Below are 19,935 nucleotides of genomic sequence, written 5' to 3'. Positions count from 1 at the left end.
TCATTTCTGTAAAAAGTACAAATTATTTTATCAAAACCATTTATAACAGTTTGAATATCTCAATTTAGTTTTTACTAAGTTTGTGAAGAAACATTCAAAAAATTGACTGAGTTTCATCACAACAAAGAGCCTCTTCATCGTGAGAAAAATAGAACTGCACAAAAATCCCAAGTCTCATCCCCAAACACAGCACTTCCCATTTGCGCAGGGATGGGATGAGGCACATTTTATTCATGCACATTTTAGAGGCAGCTGTTTAAATAATCAGATGCGTTCACAGAAAAGGGATGATGATAGTCTTAGGGTGTAAAACACAAATGCACAGAATAGACCTGGTGAGAGCAGATCTGGACTTTGTAGATTTGTTTGGATAGTCAAAAGGAGTTGTCAAGGCATTTAAAAGTCCTGTCCTAATTGTTAAAAAAAACCTTACTATTTCACTCATCTGTTGAGGTAAACCTGAGTGTTTCCATTACTGGATTATTGCCAAGTGACTGATTTCACAACCATCCATTACCACAGTAGGGTGCAAATCATTTCACAGTTCGATTGATAGCTGCAAGTGGTTATAGATTGTTTAATGTTGCAATGCTTGTTATAAGGATTATGCATTTATAATTAAATATTTGTTACTTAGTTGAAAGAATGTAAATGTAGTAAATGGGTTTTTAATGAGTGTTTTTTCAATATAGTTAAGTCTGCAATAGGGAATTAGAACTTAATTTTATCTCTACATGATTCCCAAGGTCTGCCCATGATGGGTGGGGAACATGATTGATACCAAGATGGCACTGGATTAGAAAGGGCTATGGGGTGACAGTGGGAAGTTTGGCTTGGCACTGAGTAACGAGGGGCCACAAGATGTTGGTGGGGCACAAGTTGGGGTAAACGGGGATTGGAGTGCATTTGGTGAGTGGGAGGGGAGGATGTTTCATTTGTTTTTTCAAAATATTTTGGGCACAGTGTCATAGACTTGAGGTAGGCCTTCTGCCCAGCCCACTTCCACACCCAGCATTCTCCTCAATTCTTCCAAGATTGCCACACCAACTTCTATCCCAACCCGCACTCCCAAACCAAAAATATGACATCCAAATAACCATTTTGAGAGTTGACTTTGTGGAACTGGGAGTTCTCCCATCTCTGCTGCACCAAACCAGGAGCAAAAATCTAGGCCCGAGTTAATTTACAGAAATTTTAAGTTAAAGATCCAATAAGCTTCTTAGACCAAATGTCACTAATTCTTTTCACTTCAGAGTTGTATCAGACCCTTAGCACCCTCCAAAGGTTTTTTTTTACATCCGGAGTATCCCGAGTATAGATACGCAGAGAGACCTGGGGGTGCAAGTGCACAAGTCCCTGAAGGTGTCGGTGCAGGTGCAGAATGTGATGAGGAAAGCGTATGGTATGTTAGCCTTCATAGGAAGGGGTATAGAATATAAGAGTAGGAGTCTGATGTTGCAGTTGTATAGAACGTTGGTTAGGCCTCACTTGGAGTACTGCGTCCAGTTCTGGTCGCCGTACTACCGGAAGGATGTAGAGATCCTGGAACGAGTGCAGAGGAGATTTACCAGGATGCTGCCTGGTATGGAAGGGCTGTCTTACGAGGAAAGATTGAACGAACTTGGGCTGTTTTCCCTTGAGAGACGTCGGCTGAGGGGGGATCTAATAGAGGTTTATAAGATTATGAAGGGGATAGATAGAGTAAATGGTGGTAAGCTTTTTCCGCTATTAGAAATGGATAGAACGAGGGGTCACGGGCTTAGGGTGAGGGGGGCTAGGTATAAGACAAATATTAGAGGGCAGTTTTTCACGCAAAGGGTAGTGGGGGTGTGGAATGCACTGCCGAGTAAGGTGGTGGAAGCAGGCACGCTAGGGTTGTTTAAGAGTCACTTAGACAGCCACATGAGCGGTCTACATATAGGGGGTTATAACAGGCCTTACTAAACATTGTAGGCTTGGGATTACGTTTTTGCCTCAGGGATGTTACAGTCTTTGCCTGTTTAATAATGAATTTTTTGTTTCCACAGGCATTTAAGTCCACCTTGTTGACCAGCAAGGGGCATGCATGCGGCAGGTTGTAGTGGGCTGCTCTTGGATGTTGCTTCGGGAGTTGCCTATTGCTTCATGTCGTTAGTGTGCTTAAACTGGACCATCTCGAGGGCAACATGACAGCTCAGAGGCTCTCTCTGTTGCTGTGCGAACACATGGATTTGGGCCTGTGTCTGTGGGAGTTTGCGCGTTCTCCCCGTGGTTGCGTGGGTTTCCTCCGGGTGCTCCGGTTTCCTCCCACATCCCAAAGATGCGCTTTTAGGCTGATTGATTGGGTAACAAATTGTCCCTATATTGGACCTCCCTGATCCTCGCACATTAGGCGTAGACTAAAATCATGAATAGGTCACTGAGACAATGGGACGGCGGCGCGGGCTCGTTGGGCCGAAGGGCCTGTTTCCCGTGCTGTGTTGTTCTTTGTTCTTTATATAATCCAAGACTTTGGTTCAGACAATTTAACCTTAACTTGTGACCTTAATGATCTAAGCATCAGTAGATTCCAAGGCCCATAATACAAATATTTTACAAAAGAACTTAGTACTTGAAGTAGTTACGAAATTGCATTTTTCTCCAGTTACTTGGTTTGGGTAACTGGTAACAGTTGGTAGTGACTGGTGCTTTTTAAAGCCTTTCCTTCATCTTAAGGAATGAGGACCCTTGATCTGGACTATATTACAAAGCTCCCAATTCACGCAAGCTTGAAAGAACTACTACTTTATTTTGTTCACATTTTAAACCGTAACCAGCTGTGTCCACTCTGTTGCCTAATGGCAGTCAGATGTGGCAGCATGAAGCTGTATTGATGAAAGAGAAGTGATTAAGGTGCTAGGAGATTTCTATAAAATAACGAGCCAGCTTCTGTCACCCTAAAGCAATGTTATATATGTCAAACACGAACAGAAAAGCTGTCCATAGTTTCAAATAATTGTAAACCACATGCAATCCATAATCCACTACGCAAACATTTTACAAATCACTTATCTGTATTAAAGAGGTCTTGTATTTCAGATCAAAAGATTCAAACCCACCGTAAAGAACTTCTTTAAAAAAGTGCAAGACTAATTAAAATATGGTGTTAACCTTTTATTATCAACAATTTTCAAATTGAATGTATCAAATTTTGAAATGAACCTTAACGTACACATTTCTAAGTAACTTGGTTTATTGGCAGTTTTATTGCACATATTAGTTTTGGTACACAAACAAATGCAAAGAAAATCTTAAAATTGTCCAAACATACAACGTCAAGCAATCTGGCACTAATATACTTTAAAGGTTTGCCCTTAGTAAAGCGTGGCTCGCTTGAAATTTTAAGCTTAAAAAATGGCCCTTGTTTCCAACTTAAATTTTCATTATAGTGCCAAGTAATTGCTGGTAAGTTTTTTTAAAATAGTGTATTGCATGACATTTTACAATGCGACATTTACTCTGCTACCATGGAAGGGGTGATGTGCAAACACTGGAATGCACTTGCTTCAGTGTAATTTAGGACAGGCCTGCAACTTTAATGGATTTATAATAAAAAATCTGGACTGATACACAATCAACCGCGTCCAAATAAAACTCAAAAGGCTCTATATGGTGGCAAAGCTAATAAGTTTCTGTTGTGGTATGGAGTGGGAGGATGGTAGCAACTTTGCAAAAGTCCCTCAAATCAATTTCCTGATATTAGCCACACCACCTAGCATTTCCTTCCAAGAAGGAAAGCCCAGCTGGTGCGTCATGCTGTGCTATTATAGTGCACTTCCCAGTCATCAGCTTAATTACAAAGGCTTAGGCGTAGTTCAATGCATATAGTTCTGGTTACAAAACATTTGACACATCACATGGAGAGAATGAAAATACTTTTAATAAAGGATAGTTGTAAGCTGTTAACGCCACTCCATTTCACTTTTCCAAATTTTTATACTCTCCTCTTGCTAGAAATGTTTGATGGCCCTACACGGTCGCTGAAGACAACCTAATAAATGCCATTCCATAGAGTAGCACTACTAAAAATCCAAATGTGTTTCCTTTCCCCGAAGTGATGTTCATTTAGTCATCCCAATAAGAACATAGCTGAATAGACCTGAACATAGACACTGGAAAAAAGTTAAGTCAGACCACAGCAGCAGGAAAACAATTTTCTTAAAAGTGTTCTACTGTACCAATGCCAAAAACTAATTGGATTTCACAAATTTTCAGCATCTATTCCTTCCTATTTAAAAAAGTGGTATTTTTATAATAATGGATAGCATTTTCAATGATTACATTGTTCCAACCTTACAGGCTAGTAGCCATTTGTAAATAATTATTGTTTTATAAATAACAATTTAGTTACCAACTTCAAAATGCAGAACAGCTAAATTCTGATTTACAGTAACCATCATAGAATCATATAGCACAGAAGAAAACCATTCGGTTCATTCTGCCCGTGTCAGGTTTTTTTTTGAAAGGGCTATCCAAATACATCTCTCCCCCTACTGCCCCGCGCTTTCCCCACAGCCATGCAAATGTTTCTTTTAGAAGTATAGATCCAACCTCCTTTCCAAAGTTACTAGTGAATCTGCTTCCATCACTGTTTCAGGCAGTCCATTCTAGATCATAACTGTAAACTACTCATTTTCTGCTTGTTTGTTTTGTTAATTCTCAAATTGGTTGATGTCTGCTTATTTACACAGTTTCTTCCTATTCACTATAATTCTGCTAACTCTGCCCAGGACCTCCTCTGCCTTAGGTAGAAAACTCAGATTACAGAACTACTTGAAGTCCATTATCCCTGGTACCATTCTGATCCTCTGCAACCCCTCATGCCCATGATGTACCCAGATGTGGACGTGGTATTCCAGTTGAAGTCTAACCAGTGATTTATAAAGATTTAATATAATTTCCTTGGTTTTGACTCTATATGTCTTTTTATAAAGACAAAGATATGCTTTAAAAAAAATAAACAGTTGTATCAATGTGTCATGCCACTTCCAAAGATTCGTCAATCTGAACATCCAGGTGTCTTGGTTCTTGCATCCCTTTAAAAACTGTCATTTTAGTTCACTAACTTTCATTTTTTGTTCAAATCCCTCCACACTTTTCTACATTAAATTGCAATGACCATGTTCCAGTTCATTTTAAGTACATCTGTGACCTCTTGTAATGTCTGCTCCTATCCACCATTTACAGTGCTTGCACCAGCTTTAGCTCTCAAGCAGCCTAGGAATTTTACCTAAGTCAACAGGACATGACAGGAATTTGTTACAACATTGCCAGAAGTGGCTCAATCTTTAACCAGAGCCCACATCCAGCCTCAGGAATTTATGCTATTTCTATCTCCACCCACAAATGTTTTTGTAATATCTCTGCTGGTGAAGAGCTGGGAAATGCAGTAAGAAATACAGGTAGAAATGGGTTGGTACATGGGACACAAGTTCACTGATTACGGATAGGAAAAACATATGGCTGTTTGAAATGACTACAAATCTTCAGGGATATGTAGGAGTGTCTGGGACATTAAATAAACAAAAAACCAATTAGTAAATAAAAGACTAATAAAAGACTAAATTGTTGGATTTATTTTCTGGCTGTAACTATTTTCATTTACAGGTAGGGGAGGGGAAATTTTAATTTGAAAAGCTAAACATTACTTTATAGGACATACACAAACCACAGTGCAACAACCAAATTTATTACTACTATAAAAGCAATGTTCATTCCTTACTCAACATTTAACATTTCTAACACATGACTTTTCTATCTCTGAGCCAGCCAACAAGTCTCAAACTTCAATCACTGCTGCAACTGGATCTGATTACTTTCGTTAGCAAATCCAGTTCTATCAATCTTGTTCACAAGACATTTTTCTGCATCAACATGAAAACCAGTGTTTGAATGAACTTCTGCATACACGTGTTTTAAATCGAGAGAAAAAGATCAAACTTCCATTCGTGATTAGAGCAATGCAGATTGCGTCTTAGAAAAGTTAAAGTTTATTATTAGCCACAAGTTAAGACTTACATTAAAACTGCAATGAAGTTAGTGAAATTCCCCTAGTTGTCTCACTTCGGCACCTGTTCGGGTCAATGCACCAGCACGTCTTTCAGACTGGAGGAGGAAACCGGAGCACCCAGAGGAAGCTCACACAAACTTGGAGAGAACATGTGTCCATACAGTCACCCAACCTGGGAATTGAACCCAGGCCCCTGATGCTGTGAGGCAGCAGTGCAAACCACTGTGCCACCATGCCGTAAACACGTATTGGAGTGTTTTGTACCCTTTACATTGCTATTTAGAAGAAAAAATAAACATGGAATTGGTGATGATAATTCCTTTTTTGGAGAGAAGTTGAAACGGTATACCAGTGTAATGCAAGTAGTAAGAACCAGCTTGTTAACGTTTTTGATTCGGGGAAGCTGCAGGTACTATGCATCAAGGTGCTTGCAATTGTAGGAGTCCAAAACTACGAGTCAGATTTTGACTAATAAATTTAATAATTCAGGAGAAACTACTACACCCAGAGCATGGTTAGAGTGTGGAACGTCATGGAATAGTTGAGGCAAATAATTTGAATGCACTTAAGGGGAAGCTAGCTATACATGATGGAGGAAAGAACAGAAAGAAACGGTTGAATGAAATAGGGTGGGAGAATGTTCCTGATGAGCAGAATCACCAGAGGACAATTCAGCCAAATGGTCTGTTCTTTTTGTGTGCCATGAATGTTATGTAATAGCGATTGTTAACAGACCACACTTACTGCTCCAATTAATCTGGAAATAGGCTGGACCAATTGATTTCAGGCTCTAGCTTTTAGTGCAGTGATAGCATACTCACTCAGGTTCTGGGTTCAAACACCACTCCAGGGTTCGAGTACAAAAATTCAGGCTGACACTCCAATGCAGTATTGAAGGAACCCTGAATTGTCAAAGGTGCCATCTTTTGGGTGAGATGTTAAACGGGAGCCCCATCTATCTGTCTGCTTGGTAGATGCATTAGATCCCATGGAACTATCTTGAAGAACAACACAGGAATTAATCCTGGGGTCACAGCCAAAAGTTATCCCTCAATCAACCTCAGCAAAAAGATTTTGCTCCATTCACCTTCATATTCCAAACAAAAACACATTTCGACTTCTCTTCAGTTCTGAAGAGACATATGTGACTTGAAGCATTAACCGTTTCTCTTTCCACTGATGCTGCCGGCCCTGATCAGATTTTTCCAGCACCTTATTTTTGTTTTAGATCTCTAGCATCTGCAATATTATGCTTTTACAAAACATATCCAGACTCAAAACGTTGGCTCTATTCTCTCAGATTCCAGCATCCACAGTATTTTGCTTTTATAATTTTCTGATCATTTTCACATTGTGTGAAAATTTGCTGAGCATACATTTGCTGTCGCATTTCCTACAACAGTGACTGCACTTCAAAAGTACTTAATTGGCTGTAAAGCACTTTGAGATATCTTGTGGCTGTGAAACGCGCTATATAAATTCAAGCATTTTCCTTTCTCCAAAAGTCACTGAAGAAAAAACATTGCTCTGAGCTCCATGAATGAATGCCTCCAATCTAATTTCCACCCTTACCATAGTATATAAATAGCTTTGATCAAAGTCAAAAATAGCGACAGTAACAAAGGTAAATTATCTGTCCTAGTTCAATTTGCTATCTTGCAAGAGTCTATGACACAGCAGTCCACTCATCCCTCCTCCAAAGCCTTTCCATGATCAACCAACAGGGTGGGACTGCACTCAATTGGTTCCATTTTTGTCTGATCATAGCCAGAATATCATTTGCAATGGCTTTTCTTTCCACACACACAGCATCAGTTCTGGTGCTCCCCAAGGATCTATCTTTGGCCCACTCATTTCTTATCTACTCAACTGCCCCTTGGGAGATATTAAAAAGCATTGCACTAGTTTTCATATATGCTTTGACAACACCCAGCTCGACCTTGCCACAACCTCTCTTGACTTCTTCACTATTGCCAAGTTATCAGGCTGATAATCTGACAATTTTCCTCCAAATAAATATTTGGAAGACTAAAGCCATTGTCTTTAATCCCCAATGCAAACTTCACTCCCTAGCCATCAACTCAAAGTTGTAAACGGTCTGGTTCAGTCTCAGAAATTATCAGCTTGTCCGCTGCTGAACCCCTCATCCATGCCTTTGTCACCTCTGGACATATTCCAATGCACTCCCTGACGATCTATTTTTATCCTTTGTAAACTTGATGTCATGTTGAGCTCTGCTGCCCACATTTTCCTTCATCCGTCGCCCCTATTCTTGCTGAGCTCCATTGGATCCCAGTCAAGCAATGTCTCAATTTTAAAATTCTCATCTTATTTTTCATTCCTTGCATGGCCCTGCTCTTCATTTTCTCTGTAATTGCTCCAGCCCCACAACTCATATCTGCACCATCTAATTCTGGCCTCTTCAATCATAATGTATATAAATGATTTGGAAGGGGGAGTAGGTGGTGTGATCAGCAAATTTGCTGATGACACAAAGATGGCTGGATTGGCAGGCAGTGAGGAGAAGTGTCTGGCAATACAGCGGGATATTGATAGGCTGGTTGATTGGGCAGATACGTGGCAAATGGAGTTTAATCCGGATAAATGTGAGGTGATGCATTTTGGCCGGAATAATGTAGGGGGAAGTTATATGTTAAAGGGTAAGCCCATAAGGAGTATAGAAACGCAGCGAGACCTGGGGGTGCAAGTGCACAAGTCTTTGAAGTTGGCAGTGCAAGTGGAGAGTGTGGTGAAGAAAGCCTATGGTATGTTAGCCTTTATAGGAAGGGGTATAGAATATAAGAGCTGGAGTCTAGTGTTGCAGTTGTACAGAACGTTGGTTAGGCCGCATTTGGAGTACTGCGTCCAGTTCTGGTCGCCTTACTACCAGAAGGACGTGGAGACTCTGGAGAGAGTGCACAGGAGGTTTACCAGGATGTTGCCTGGTATGGAAGGACTGGGGTACGAGGAAAGATTGAAGAAATTGGGGCTCTTTTCCCTTGAAAGACGCCGACTGAGGGGGGATCTAATAGAGGTATATAAGATTACGAATGGTATAGATAGAGTAAACAGAGGTAAGCTATTTCCTATAATAGAGACACGTCGGACAAGGGGCCATGGACTTAAGGTGAGGGGGGAGAGGTACAACACAGATATTAGAGGGAGGTTTTTCACAGAGGGTAGTGGGGGTATGGAATGCTCTGCCAAGTAAGGTGGTGGAGGCAAACACGCTAAAGTCCTTTAACAGTAACTTAGACAGGCACATGACTGAGTTGGAGATGGGTGGATATAGGAGATCCTTTTAAATAAGGGTCATTAGCATTGGGGTGTCCCTGGTAATGTAAACAGGTATAGTAGGATAATAATGTTTTTTCTCTTTTCATTCACAGGTTTTAAGTCAGTCCACCTCATGTCCAACGAGGGGCATACACGCAATGGGTCATGCTGGGGCTGCTCTTGGTTGTTCGAGATTGGCCTAGTGCTTCATGTCGTTAGTGTGTGCCTAAACTGGACAAGATACTGGGCAAGACAACAGCTCAGTGACTATCGCTGATTGCTGTGCAGACACATGGATTTGGGCTGGTGTCTGTGGGAGTTTGCACATTCTCCCCATGCTTGCGTGGGTTTTCTCCAGGTGCTCCGGTTTCCTCCCACACCCCAAAGATGTGCTGTTAGGCTGATTGGCAGGAATAAATTGTCCCTAAATCAGTTTCCCTCAATCTGGATGGCCATAAAACATTAGACAGGTGTCATGGGTAGAGAGGTGGACTGGTGTTGAGATGGCGGCGTGGGCTTGTTGGGCTGAAGGGCCTGTTTCCCAGGCTGATTTTGTTCTTTGTATAGTGAAAATTGCACAAAAGTAGGCCAGCCATTCAGCCTACCCAGTCTATGCCACTTAATACAATAGCAATTTTGCTTGCTGCACTCCTTGCCCTGTGGCCCTTCAAAATTTCTCCTCCTTCAAGCATTTATCCAGTTTCCCTGTGAAATCCACAAGTGAATATGCTTTCACCACACTTCATTCCGGATTGTAACCGTTGGCTGCGCAAGTTCTTCATGTCACTTTTGGTTCTTTTGTCATTGACTTTAAATCGGTGTGCTCTGGTTTTTGATCCCTCTGCCAATGGAACAGTTTCTCTCCGTTTGGGCCTCTGATGATTTTGAGCATCTCTTTCAAACGTCCTCTCGACTCTCTCTGTATGGTGAAGCAGGGATGAGCCACACCTCCATGAAACAGAGTACACAGCAGTCTCAATTCTCTTTGGAAAGTGAATTTCCTCTCTGTATTCCTCCTACCAAAAACTACCATTTTGCACTTCTTTGCTTTAAATTTCAGCCACGATGAGTCCTCCCAATCCACCATGTTGTCTTGAAGACCATCTTTAGCCACCTCACAATACTTCAGAGCTTTGCTCATTAGAAATTTTTTTTAAATTATGCAGAACACACCTGTACTGATTGCCCCTTTTAAGGATCAATCTTCAGAGTAAAGGTTACGCGGCCCAGGGAAATACATCGAAGAGCAGGCTGGGGATCGCCCTAGTAAGCGTGGTTTTCTATACTCAGTCATCTTGGGCGGTGATTGCAAAGTTTGAAATGGAATGTTATCAATACAAAGGTAATCACGCTCCTGAATTCAGCAGGCATAAGGGAGTTGACTTTTTTTTGGTCATAGGAGAGGCCACTTAAGGCATTGTTGCAGTGCCAAGTCAGGACATAGAATCCCTACAGTGCAGGTGGTGGCCATTTGGCCCACTGACGTGCACTGACAACAATCCCACTCAGGGTTTATGCCCATGTATTTACCCCGCTAATCCCCCTACACCAAGGGGCAATTTAGCATGACCAATCCACCATGCACATCTTTGGAGTGCAGGAGAAAACTGGAGTACCTGGAGGGAACCCATGCAGATACGTGGAGAATCTACAAACTCCACACAATGACCCAAGGCCGGAACGGAACCCAAGTCCAAGTGCTGTCAGGCAACAGTGCTAACCATCGTACCACCTCGCTACCCTGAGTAGCTGATTAAACAATGCGTCATTATACAATGTAGAAGAGTCTAGCAACAATGATTTAAATAATCTCTCACTGTTTTCATATAAAAGAGGGCAAGATAGCCCCTATTACTGTAATGCTCTGGGTAAATGGGAAGTCTCTTAAGATGGAAGTTGATGCAGGGAATCAGCTACTGTGATAGTTGAGCATATATATCAGTACTTGAGAGGAGTCGTCCAACAATTCAATTAGAAAAAAGTACTGCAGCCAAATAAACAACTTATACTGGAGAAGCAATAAGAATAGTGGGCACTTCAATGCACCCGTCTGTCCAACTCCTAGTGATCATAGTGACAGGTGAAGGGCCAATTATTTTCGACCACGATTGATATAAGCAAATCAAGTTAAACTGGACTGAGATTTTCCAAGTGTGGGAAGGAGGACTGCTTGAACCAATAAAGAAATATGAGTGCGCCTTCAAGGATGAATTGTGCAAAATAAAAGGCCTGCATGCGAAGATCTGTGTGGATCCAGAGGCAACCTCTCAATTCTTTATGGTGAGACTAGTATTACTAGTACCAGTGGTGTGCCTCAGGGATCAGTGCTGGGCCCACTTATTTGTCATTTGTATTAATGATTTGGTTCAGAATATAGATGGTATGATTAGTAGGGTCGCAGACGACACCAAGTTTGGTGGCATAGTGCACAGTGAAGAACGTTATCTCCCAATTGCAACGGGATCTTGATTAATTAAGCCAGTGGGCTGACGAATGGCAGAAGGCATTTAATTTAGACAAATGCAAGGTGTTGCATTTTGGTAGATTGAACCAGGTCAGGACTTACTCAGTTAATAGTAGGGCATTGGGGTGAGTTACAAACAAAGATCTAGGGGTACATGTTCATATTTCCTTGAAAGCGGAGTCACAGGTGGACAGAGTGAAGGTGGCATTCGGCATGCTTGGTTTCACTGGTCAGAACATTGAATACAAGAGTTGGGATGCCTTGTTGATGTTGTACAAGACATTGGTAAGGCCACACTTGGAATACTGTGTCCAATTCTGGTCACCCTATTATAAGAAGGATATTATTAAACTAGAAAGAGTGCAGAAAAGATTTACTAGGATGCTACCAGGACTTGATGGATTGAGTTAAGGAGAGGCTGAATAGACTGGGACTTTTTTCTCTGGAGTGTAGGAGGCTAAGGGGTGACCTTATAGAGGTCTATAAAATAATGAAGGGCATAGACAAGGTAGATAGTCAATATCTTTTCCCAAAGGTAGGGGCATCCAGAAGTAGACGGCTAAGGTTTAAGGTGAGAGGGGGGAGATACAAAACTGTACAGAGGGGCAATCTTTTATCACAGATGCTTGAGTGTGTCTGGAACAAGCTGCCAGAGATAGTAATAGAGGCAGATACAATGTTATCTTTTAAAAAGCATTTAGATAGTTACATGGGTATGATGGGTATACAAGGATATGGGCCAAATGCAGGCAATTAGGATTATCTTAGGGGTTTAAAAAAAAGGGTGGCACAGACAAGTTGGGCCAAAGTGCCTGTTGCCATACTGTAAACCTCTATGACTCTACATGCTTTAGGAGAGAAAGTAAATACTGAAGATAAGAAGAACTGGGCATTATCCAATCAGTGCAGTTCTTGGAATGGGAGGCATCCATAGTTCCCATATTGAACTTGGACATTCAGCACTAGCCAGAGTAAACAAAGGAATATATATGGTTGTTTTTCTCCTGGAGGCTTAACATGTGAAGTGACTTCCCCTAATTTATAAGGTGAAGAAGTGTAATCCAAACAGTAAATGGTAGTTTTAGATTAAAATGAACCAATATATCTCTGTAAAGCGAGCTTCACCCATTCACATGACTGTGACGCAGCTAAATTAAACCCTACTCTGAAATCCCAGGGGACAATCCTAAAAATAGCAAAACTGCATTAACTCAGATTACAAGTGGTGATTACAAGTTAACAATTAATCAAGCTGGATAAACATCCAATCCCAAAGATTGAAAACCTGTATGGAAAGCTGGCTGGGGGTCTTAGCAAATGCAAAGCACTTAGCCACCTACTTTTACAAGAAAGTACCACAGGAAATTGTCATGCCATTGAAAGGTTTGGGCATGTTGCCAGTCTTGGTGAAGCAAAATAGGTACTGGACAAGTCGGGATCCACTTCTGTCCAAACAGACAAGATACTTACAGGTTGGTTCAATGAGCCACTTTCTAAAGGAATGAAATTATTTGTTACCTGCAAGGATGAATAGAGTTGCCAAGATGGCATCCTACTCTGGGCAGCAAGAGTGGTTGTCCCTGTATCAGGGGAAGTGCCATTTCTTGTGGAATTACACAGTGCTCATCTGGGCACTTCAAAGATGAAGATGCTCGGCAGAAGTTGTGTGACAGTGGCCTGGCATTGATGCCTGCATCGAGAGCCTTGTCAAGCACTGCAAACAGTGTCACTTGCAACAAAGGTTGCCTGCTGCAGCCCACTGCACCCTTCAGAACGACATGTACACAGTTCTGGTTACCACACCACAACAATACTTCCAGCAGCTCATTCGAAGTGGCATGGTAGAGATTAATCTATGCATGGTGGCCCCTCACATTCAAAATGTAAATTACCATGGAGGCGGCACCACTCAAGTGTAGGGAAGCACAGTGGTTAGCCCCACACAGCACCGGGGACCTAGGTCCGATTCCCGACTTGTCTATGTGGAGTCTGCACATTCTCCATGTCTGCCTGAGTTTCCTCCCACAGTCTCAAAGACATGCTGGTTAGGTGCATTGGTCATGCTAAATTGTCCCAACAGACGAGTGTGGCTACCAGGGGATTTTCACAGTAACTTCATTGCCGTGTTAATGTAAGCCTACTTATGGCTAATAAACTTTAAAGTACATATATATTAATACAACATGCTTCATGACCAATAGTACCTGTTCAAGCATGTCCTTCGGAAGGTCTTCTTGTTCATCCATTGTTAAAATAGCACGTTTTATCTCATCGTTGGATAGCTTTAGCCTAAGTAGATAATAGATACATAATTCAAAACAGTAGTGGTAATGTAATTTATCATATACACACTTTAGCTGGTTCAAAGAAAATAATTTATATTTCTACATTCATAATTAATTAGCAATGGTTCTCCATGCTAAACCTCCAATTGCCAACAACCTCAACTTTTTCCCCCCCTCGAACTACTTGTTAGATCTGTCACCTTTGATTGAAATGTAGACTAAAGCATATGCAGCAATTAGAATGTGGTACTTTCAAACTTGGAACCTACATTTAGAACAACCCTTGATTGATGGCTTTGTGTGCCACAATCAGAATGAGGTCTGGGAAGATCAAATCCCACTTCGAGTATGAACAAGTTGAGAGTATAATTCTGTTACATTCAACAACAACATAAAAGTCAAATCTGTCAACCAGATAGTCAGGAGGGAACCCATAAATCACCAAACCACTGGGCGCAATCTTTCCAGAAGAATTTTAAGTGTCATAAGAGTCTGAAAACTAGAGCATTTCATTCCATTCTTTTGGGCAGGTTTGACATTGCAATCTTCCTCCAGATGTTAATTTCTTTGATGGTTGGGAGTTTCACGCTGGGAGGCAAGGGTTTCCTGAACACATCTGGGAACTCTTGCCCTCTTGCTTTCCAATCGCCACTACAGTTCACTATCGCTGCAACAGGTCCATGGCAGATGCCATCTCCCTGGTGATACACTTAACCCGGGAACACTGGATAACTAGGACACTTACGTTAACTTCTGTTTATTGACAACAACTGAGCCTTCAATATCATTATTCCAACAAAACTACTAAGATTACTCCAATATTCTATTGGACTATGCTTCTGGCTGGTATCCCACATTCCAACATCTATAAACTTGAGGTCATGCAAAGCTCTGCTGACCATGTTTTAAGTTGTTCCAAATCCTATTTTATGTCTCAACTCGCACCAAGTCACATTCACCTGTCACCCCTATATTCCATAAGTTGCACCTGCTTCCAATCGAACTTCCATCCTAATTTTCAAAACCCTCCACAGATTCACCCTTCCTATCTCTGATCTCCTTCAGCACTACAAACCTGCTATCTGTACTGATCAAATTTTAAGCTATTGAACTTCATTTTGCATCATTCCACTTTAGGTGACCACACCTTCAGTTTGCCTAGGTCCCAAGCTCTGGAATTCCCTCACCATACCTTTCCACCTCTAACTCACGTCCTCCTTTAAAGCACTCGTTTAAAAAAAATCTTTGATCAACTTTGTCATCTGACTTAATGTCCAAAATAGCTCTGTCACATTGTGTTTTAAAATGCTCCAATGGACAGTCTTAGGAACACATCTGGAAACTCCTGCCCTTCCAGTCTCCCAAATTGCCACTACAGTTCACCTGTCACCACAACAGGTCCACGGCAGATGCTATCTCCTTGGTCCTACATTCAATCCTGGAACACTTAGATAACTAGGATACTTATGTCAGACCTCTGTTTGTTGAATACACTTATATTGATTAAAGTTGCTACACAAATGCGAGTTGTTGATTTACCAATGCTTCTTCCCCACCCCCTTCCCGGCAGAATTCAGTCAGCCTGGACATTTAGGGGAATGCCATAAGGATGGCTGGCAATGAAAAAGAAAGTTTAATACCAGTGCAGTAGAGGGTGCTGAAGGTTCACTGGAAGACAACATAGCCACATCAAACTAGTGTCACACAGAGTGCACGTAATGGAAAAGTACATATTTTCCAAAGACAGATAGCTCTGATTATGACATCCAAAAGGGTCACCATTTCAAAAAGGAGTTCAGCAATTGCCTGGCTTTGCTATAAAAATAGTTAGCAGCCCTTTTCGTTATTAAAGTGTAAGGCAGCTAGCAACAGGAAATTACTGTCCACATTTCCCAAAAGCTGTTATATTGGTAGACTAAAAAGAGAACTGGCATGAAAATATATGGATCATCATGAAGCTCCTGTACATACATGAGATCTAATTATTTAATCTGCCAGAAAAATCTTGGGTTAATCTGTTCCAGCGTAAGTATATGTTCAGTCTGATAAGTTTCAATTACTTTCAAACAATCTCTTTGACACTGACAATTAACCAACGGGTGCAGACTCTTATTCCTTGGTTTTAATTATTCTGACAGTAGTGAAGGAAAGGCAAAAGCAGCTGGGAGCTGGCTTCAGGTAAACATCAGAGTTTGGCCGCCACATTAAACCGTCATTTTCAAATAATAGCAAAACCAGAGGTTTGATGATGTTATAAGCAAATGAATACTCTGACAAGAATCATGAACTAGTGCAAATGTTCATGTTTTCATACTCATTTCCACAAAAAAAAAAGCTGCCACTATCCTCAACTAAAGCAAGAATAGGCAACAAAAAAAATAAACTTCTCAACAGAATACATTGATCATGCTAGCACTGGGCTAGGAGACAATCTTCTCCAGTCAAAAATATAATGGAGTCTGGTTGCTAGTGGTACCTAATTACCCAAGAGATTAATTGGTTTGCTTTATAATTAACAAATTTAAAAGGCAGCTAATATTGACATGTTTTGAAAAAATTAAGAGTTAACATTGTTATAACGTGTTTTAAGGCTCAATGAAAAATCATTTGCAAATGCTGAATATTATTACCAACCTGACCTACATAGATACAGCTTAACTGGCCATGACCTTCAGATGGTTGCATTTACAACAGAGCTATTACATCACGGAAACAAACAGAGCAGGATATTAATGAAATTGATGGGTCAAAACAGAAATCAGTGCCAAGCCATTTTTGTAAAACACACCTCTGTACAAGCGATGAATGTCAACTGATGAAACATAACGTAGTGAATATAACTTGATTATGTAATTTCAAAAATAAGTCTGGTCTAAAGAATGCTTTGGATATTAATTTACTCCACTTTCCCCCTCTTCAAACAGTCATTTTCTGAAAATGCAGTTTCAGGGATAAATAATAATACTGAAATAAAAACATACAACCTCAATTGCTCAGTCTAATAATTTTTATATAAAGATTGAATGTCTGCATATAGCTGAGAGATTATAACTGCTGGATATCAGAGGGAAAGGTCAACTACAGCTGTCTGCTATTTCATGGTTAACAGCTTCCTGATGAGGTGTTAATAGAATTGATAATTAAAATGCACAGATCTATCAAGTATGTCACAGTATCAAAAACCTATTGCTCCATACAAAATGCAGAAATTATCACATATATACCACAAATGCAACCATAACTTTACAATACTCCGACATGGAAGCAAACTAAAATTGTGACTTTCATTCTTTCAACAAACCAGCTGTTTAACCTATTTGCAGGTTTTGATTTGATGTCTACTATCAATACCACATAATGGGATCAAAGAGCATCAGCCGTCAACCAATGAGATTTTTTTTGCAGGTATTCCACAATAGTTTTTTTTGTTTTATAAATCAAGCAGCATCTCAAAAGCAAAAGCAAAAGAGGTCCATGTAGAATATTGCTTCAGTAATGTGACCTGGTGTGTAGCACACCGAAACAGAATTACAGTAATTTTAGTGAATTGTATTAATTGCGACTCATCATTAATTAAAACAATAATCACAAACAAAAGCATCATTAAATCTGTCCAAACAGATTGACATATACTCTCCATTTGCTGAGCCAAGATCTTGGAAATCCTTCCTAACAGCATTGCAGGTGTAACTACACCAAATAGATTGCAGGTATTCAAGGACAATTCAGGATGAGTAATAAATGACGATTTTGCCCAATACATCCACATCCCAAGAAAATTCAGCTATCATCCTCCTTTTTTTTTTTAATTGGAAACTTACACATTTTGGCCACTCAGCCCCTCAAGCCTACTCCACCATTCAACAGGATCACAGCTGATGCAGTTGTAACTCTAACACCACATTCCTGCCTACCCCCAGTATAGGGCTCTGCTCTCATTGCCTTTTGAGGAAGAGTGTTCCAAAGACCCATGACCCCAAGAGAAAAATATGTCTCCTCATTTCTGTCTTAAATAGGACATCCTTTATTTTTAAACAAAGGCCCCAGTTGTAGATTGTTCCACAAAAGGAAACATTCTTTTCACATTCAGCCTGCCAAGACTCCTCAGGTTCTTGTATGTTTAGATCAACCCTTCCAAACTCCAGCAGATACAAGCCTACTTGTCTAATAATTCCTCAAACATACAATAGGTAAGAAGAACTAAGCAATGCAGGTAGTCTAAATGAATATAGAAAGTGCATGGATGAAGTAAAAAAAAATCAAAGCAGGCATGGAAAAAGATTTGCAAATAAAGAAAACTCAAAAGGTATTTTAATTTAATGGTAAAAGGTTACCAAGAAAAAAGCAGGACCCATCAGGGATGAAGGAGGAAATGTGTATAGATGCAGAGAATGGGGGGGAAGATTTTAAATAAATATTTTGTTTCTGTGCTTACAAAGGAAAAGAATGAGGCAGATATCGTAGTCCAGAGGAAAACACAGATACTGCACAGGATAATCACAAGAGAGGGTAGTACTCGAAGGGTTGGAATCCTTGAAAGTTGCTAAATTGTCAGGGGCAGATGGAATGTTTCCAAGGCCGCTGGAGGAGGTTTACGAAGGAGATAGAAGATGCTCAGAGATTGATTTTCCAACCCTCACTAGCTACAGGAGAGGTACCAGAGGACTAGAGAAATGCAAATGTTGTCCCAATGCTTAAAAAGGATCAAAGGGAATGCCACTTACCTATTTTTGCCTACTCTTTCCTGTTCAGTAGCCAATATTCTATGCCAATATCTTTCCCCATACACCATGAGCTTTCATTTTCCACAATGAACTCGGATGTGACATCTTATCAAAAATCCACTATATCTACCTGTTCCCCTTTATCCACAGCACACTACTTGTTCAAAGAACTCCAATTAATTTGTTAAACATAAAAACTGTATTCAGACTGCCTGGTTATCTTCAATTTGTTGAAATGCTGTGCCATAACGTCTTCATTTAAATTTTCCCTATGCTCCTATTTCTTATGTTATGTTCATACTGTTCTGCAGTTAGAAAGGGCAAATTAATTCCTGGGATGATGGGATTGTCTGAGGAGGAGAGATTGGGGAGACTGTTGCTACAAGTGGACAACACTTGCACAACCAGTGGCCAAAACATTTACAGAAAAAATAAAGAATAATATTGCTGCAATTCTTTAATAGCCTCCAAAAACACTTTATAGCCAATTGTAGTCCCTGTTGTGTCTACACTCACACTAATTTCATTAACCTGTAATATGAGGATGATGCTTAAAGTTCAAATTGTGTGTTTGCAAGTGCAATACATTGCCAGTGCCCTGAAGAGGAAACATTGATAGAAAAGCAAGCATAAATAAACAATGTTTGTGCATTTTGAAATAAAGTAAAATGAGCAATGGAGTTACAGGTGCCAAGGATACATAAGTCTCAAGCTGCCAAATCTGGAGAAGGGGAATTAACTTCCCCATCTAAAGCTGGGGCTGGGAAGGCAAGAAGGGTTCTCCAAATCAGGATTGCAGTTGCTGGAGAGTGGGTGAAGTGAGTTTATACTATGTTCTAGAGTTAATGCATAAAAGCAGTAACACCTTGACATGAATATAAAAGAACATTCTAACAGCTTATAACCCTTTTAGGAATTCATAATAACGTGCAAGCTATTTGTTAACAGCTTTATGCTTTCTTGTATTTGTTATAAAACAATTACCTGGATAGAAGAATATTGCAATTCTGGGCTCTTCTTCCATCAATTACTGACAGTTCTTTGACTTTCTTGGTGGAATTAAACGCATCTTCATTGGCTTCTGTCTCTTTCTGTGGGCCGAAAAAAATTATAACAGTAAGCTGAATGCACCATGAGAATACTTAATTGCCTAGGTAA

The 19,935-nt window shown here is 40.4% G+C and overlaps 1 protein-coding gene across 1 annotated transcript in view; it reads right to left on the bottom strand.

Moving 5' to 3' along the window:
- daam1a (dishevelled associated activator of morphogenesis 1a) overlaps positions 1 to 19,935 on the bottom strand; it is an 88,332-nt gene that overhangs the window by 18,044 nt on the left and 50,353 nt on the right. The window contains exons 16-17 of the mRNA XM_080202793.1: positions 19,762 to 19,868; positions 13,973 to 14,057 (exon numbers count right to left, since the gene is read on the bottom strand). Coding sequence (XP_080058919.1) covers positions 13,973 to 14,057; positions 19,762 to 19,868 — 192 coding nt within the window. The remainder of the gene's footprint in view (positions 1 to 13,972; positions 14,058 to 19,761; positions 19,869 to 19,935) is intronic.

Source organism: Carcharhinus amblyrhynchos, chromosome 14 (assembly GCF_965287045.1).
Source record: "Carcharhinus amblyrhynchos chromosome 14, sCarAmb.v2.hapA, whole genome shotgun sequence".
In the NCBI taxonomy this organism is placed as follows: Eukaryota; Metazoa; Chordata; class Chondrichthyes; order Carcharhiniformes; family Carcharhinidae; genus Carcharhinus; species Carcharhinus amblyrhynchos.
This window is presented reverse-complemented; position numbering and strand designations above follow the sequence as displayed.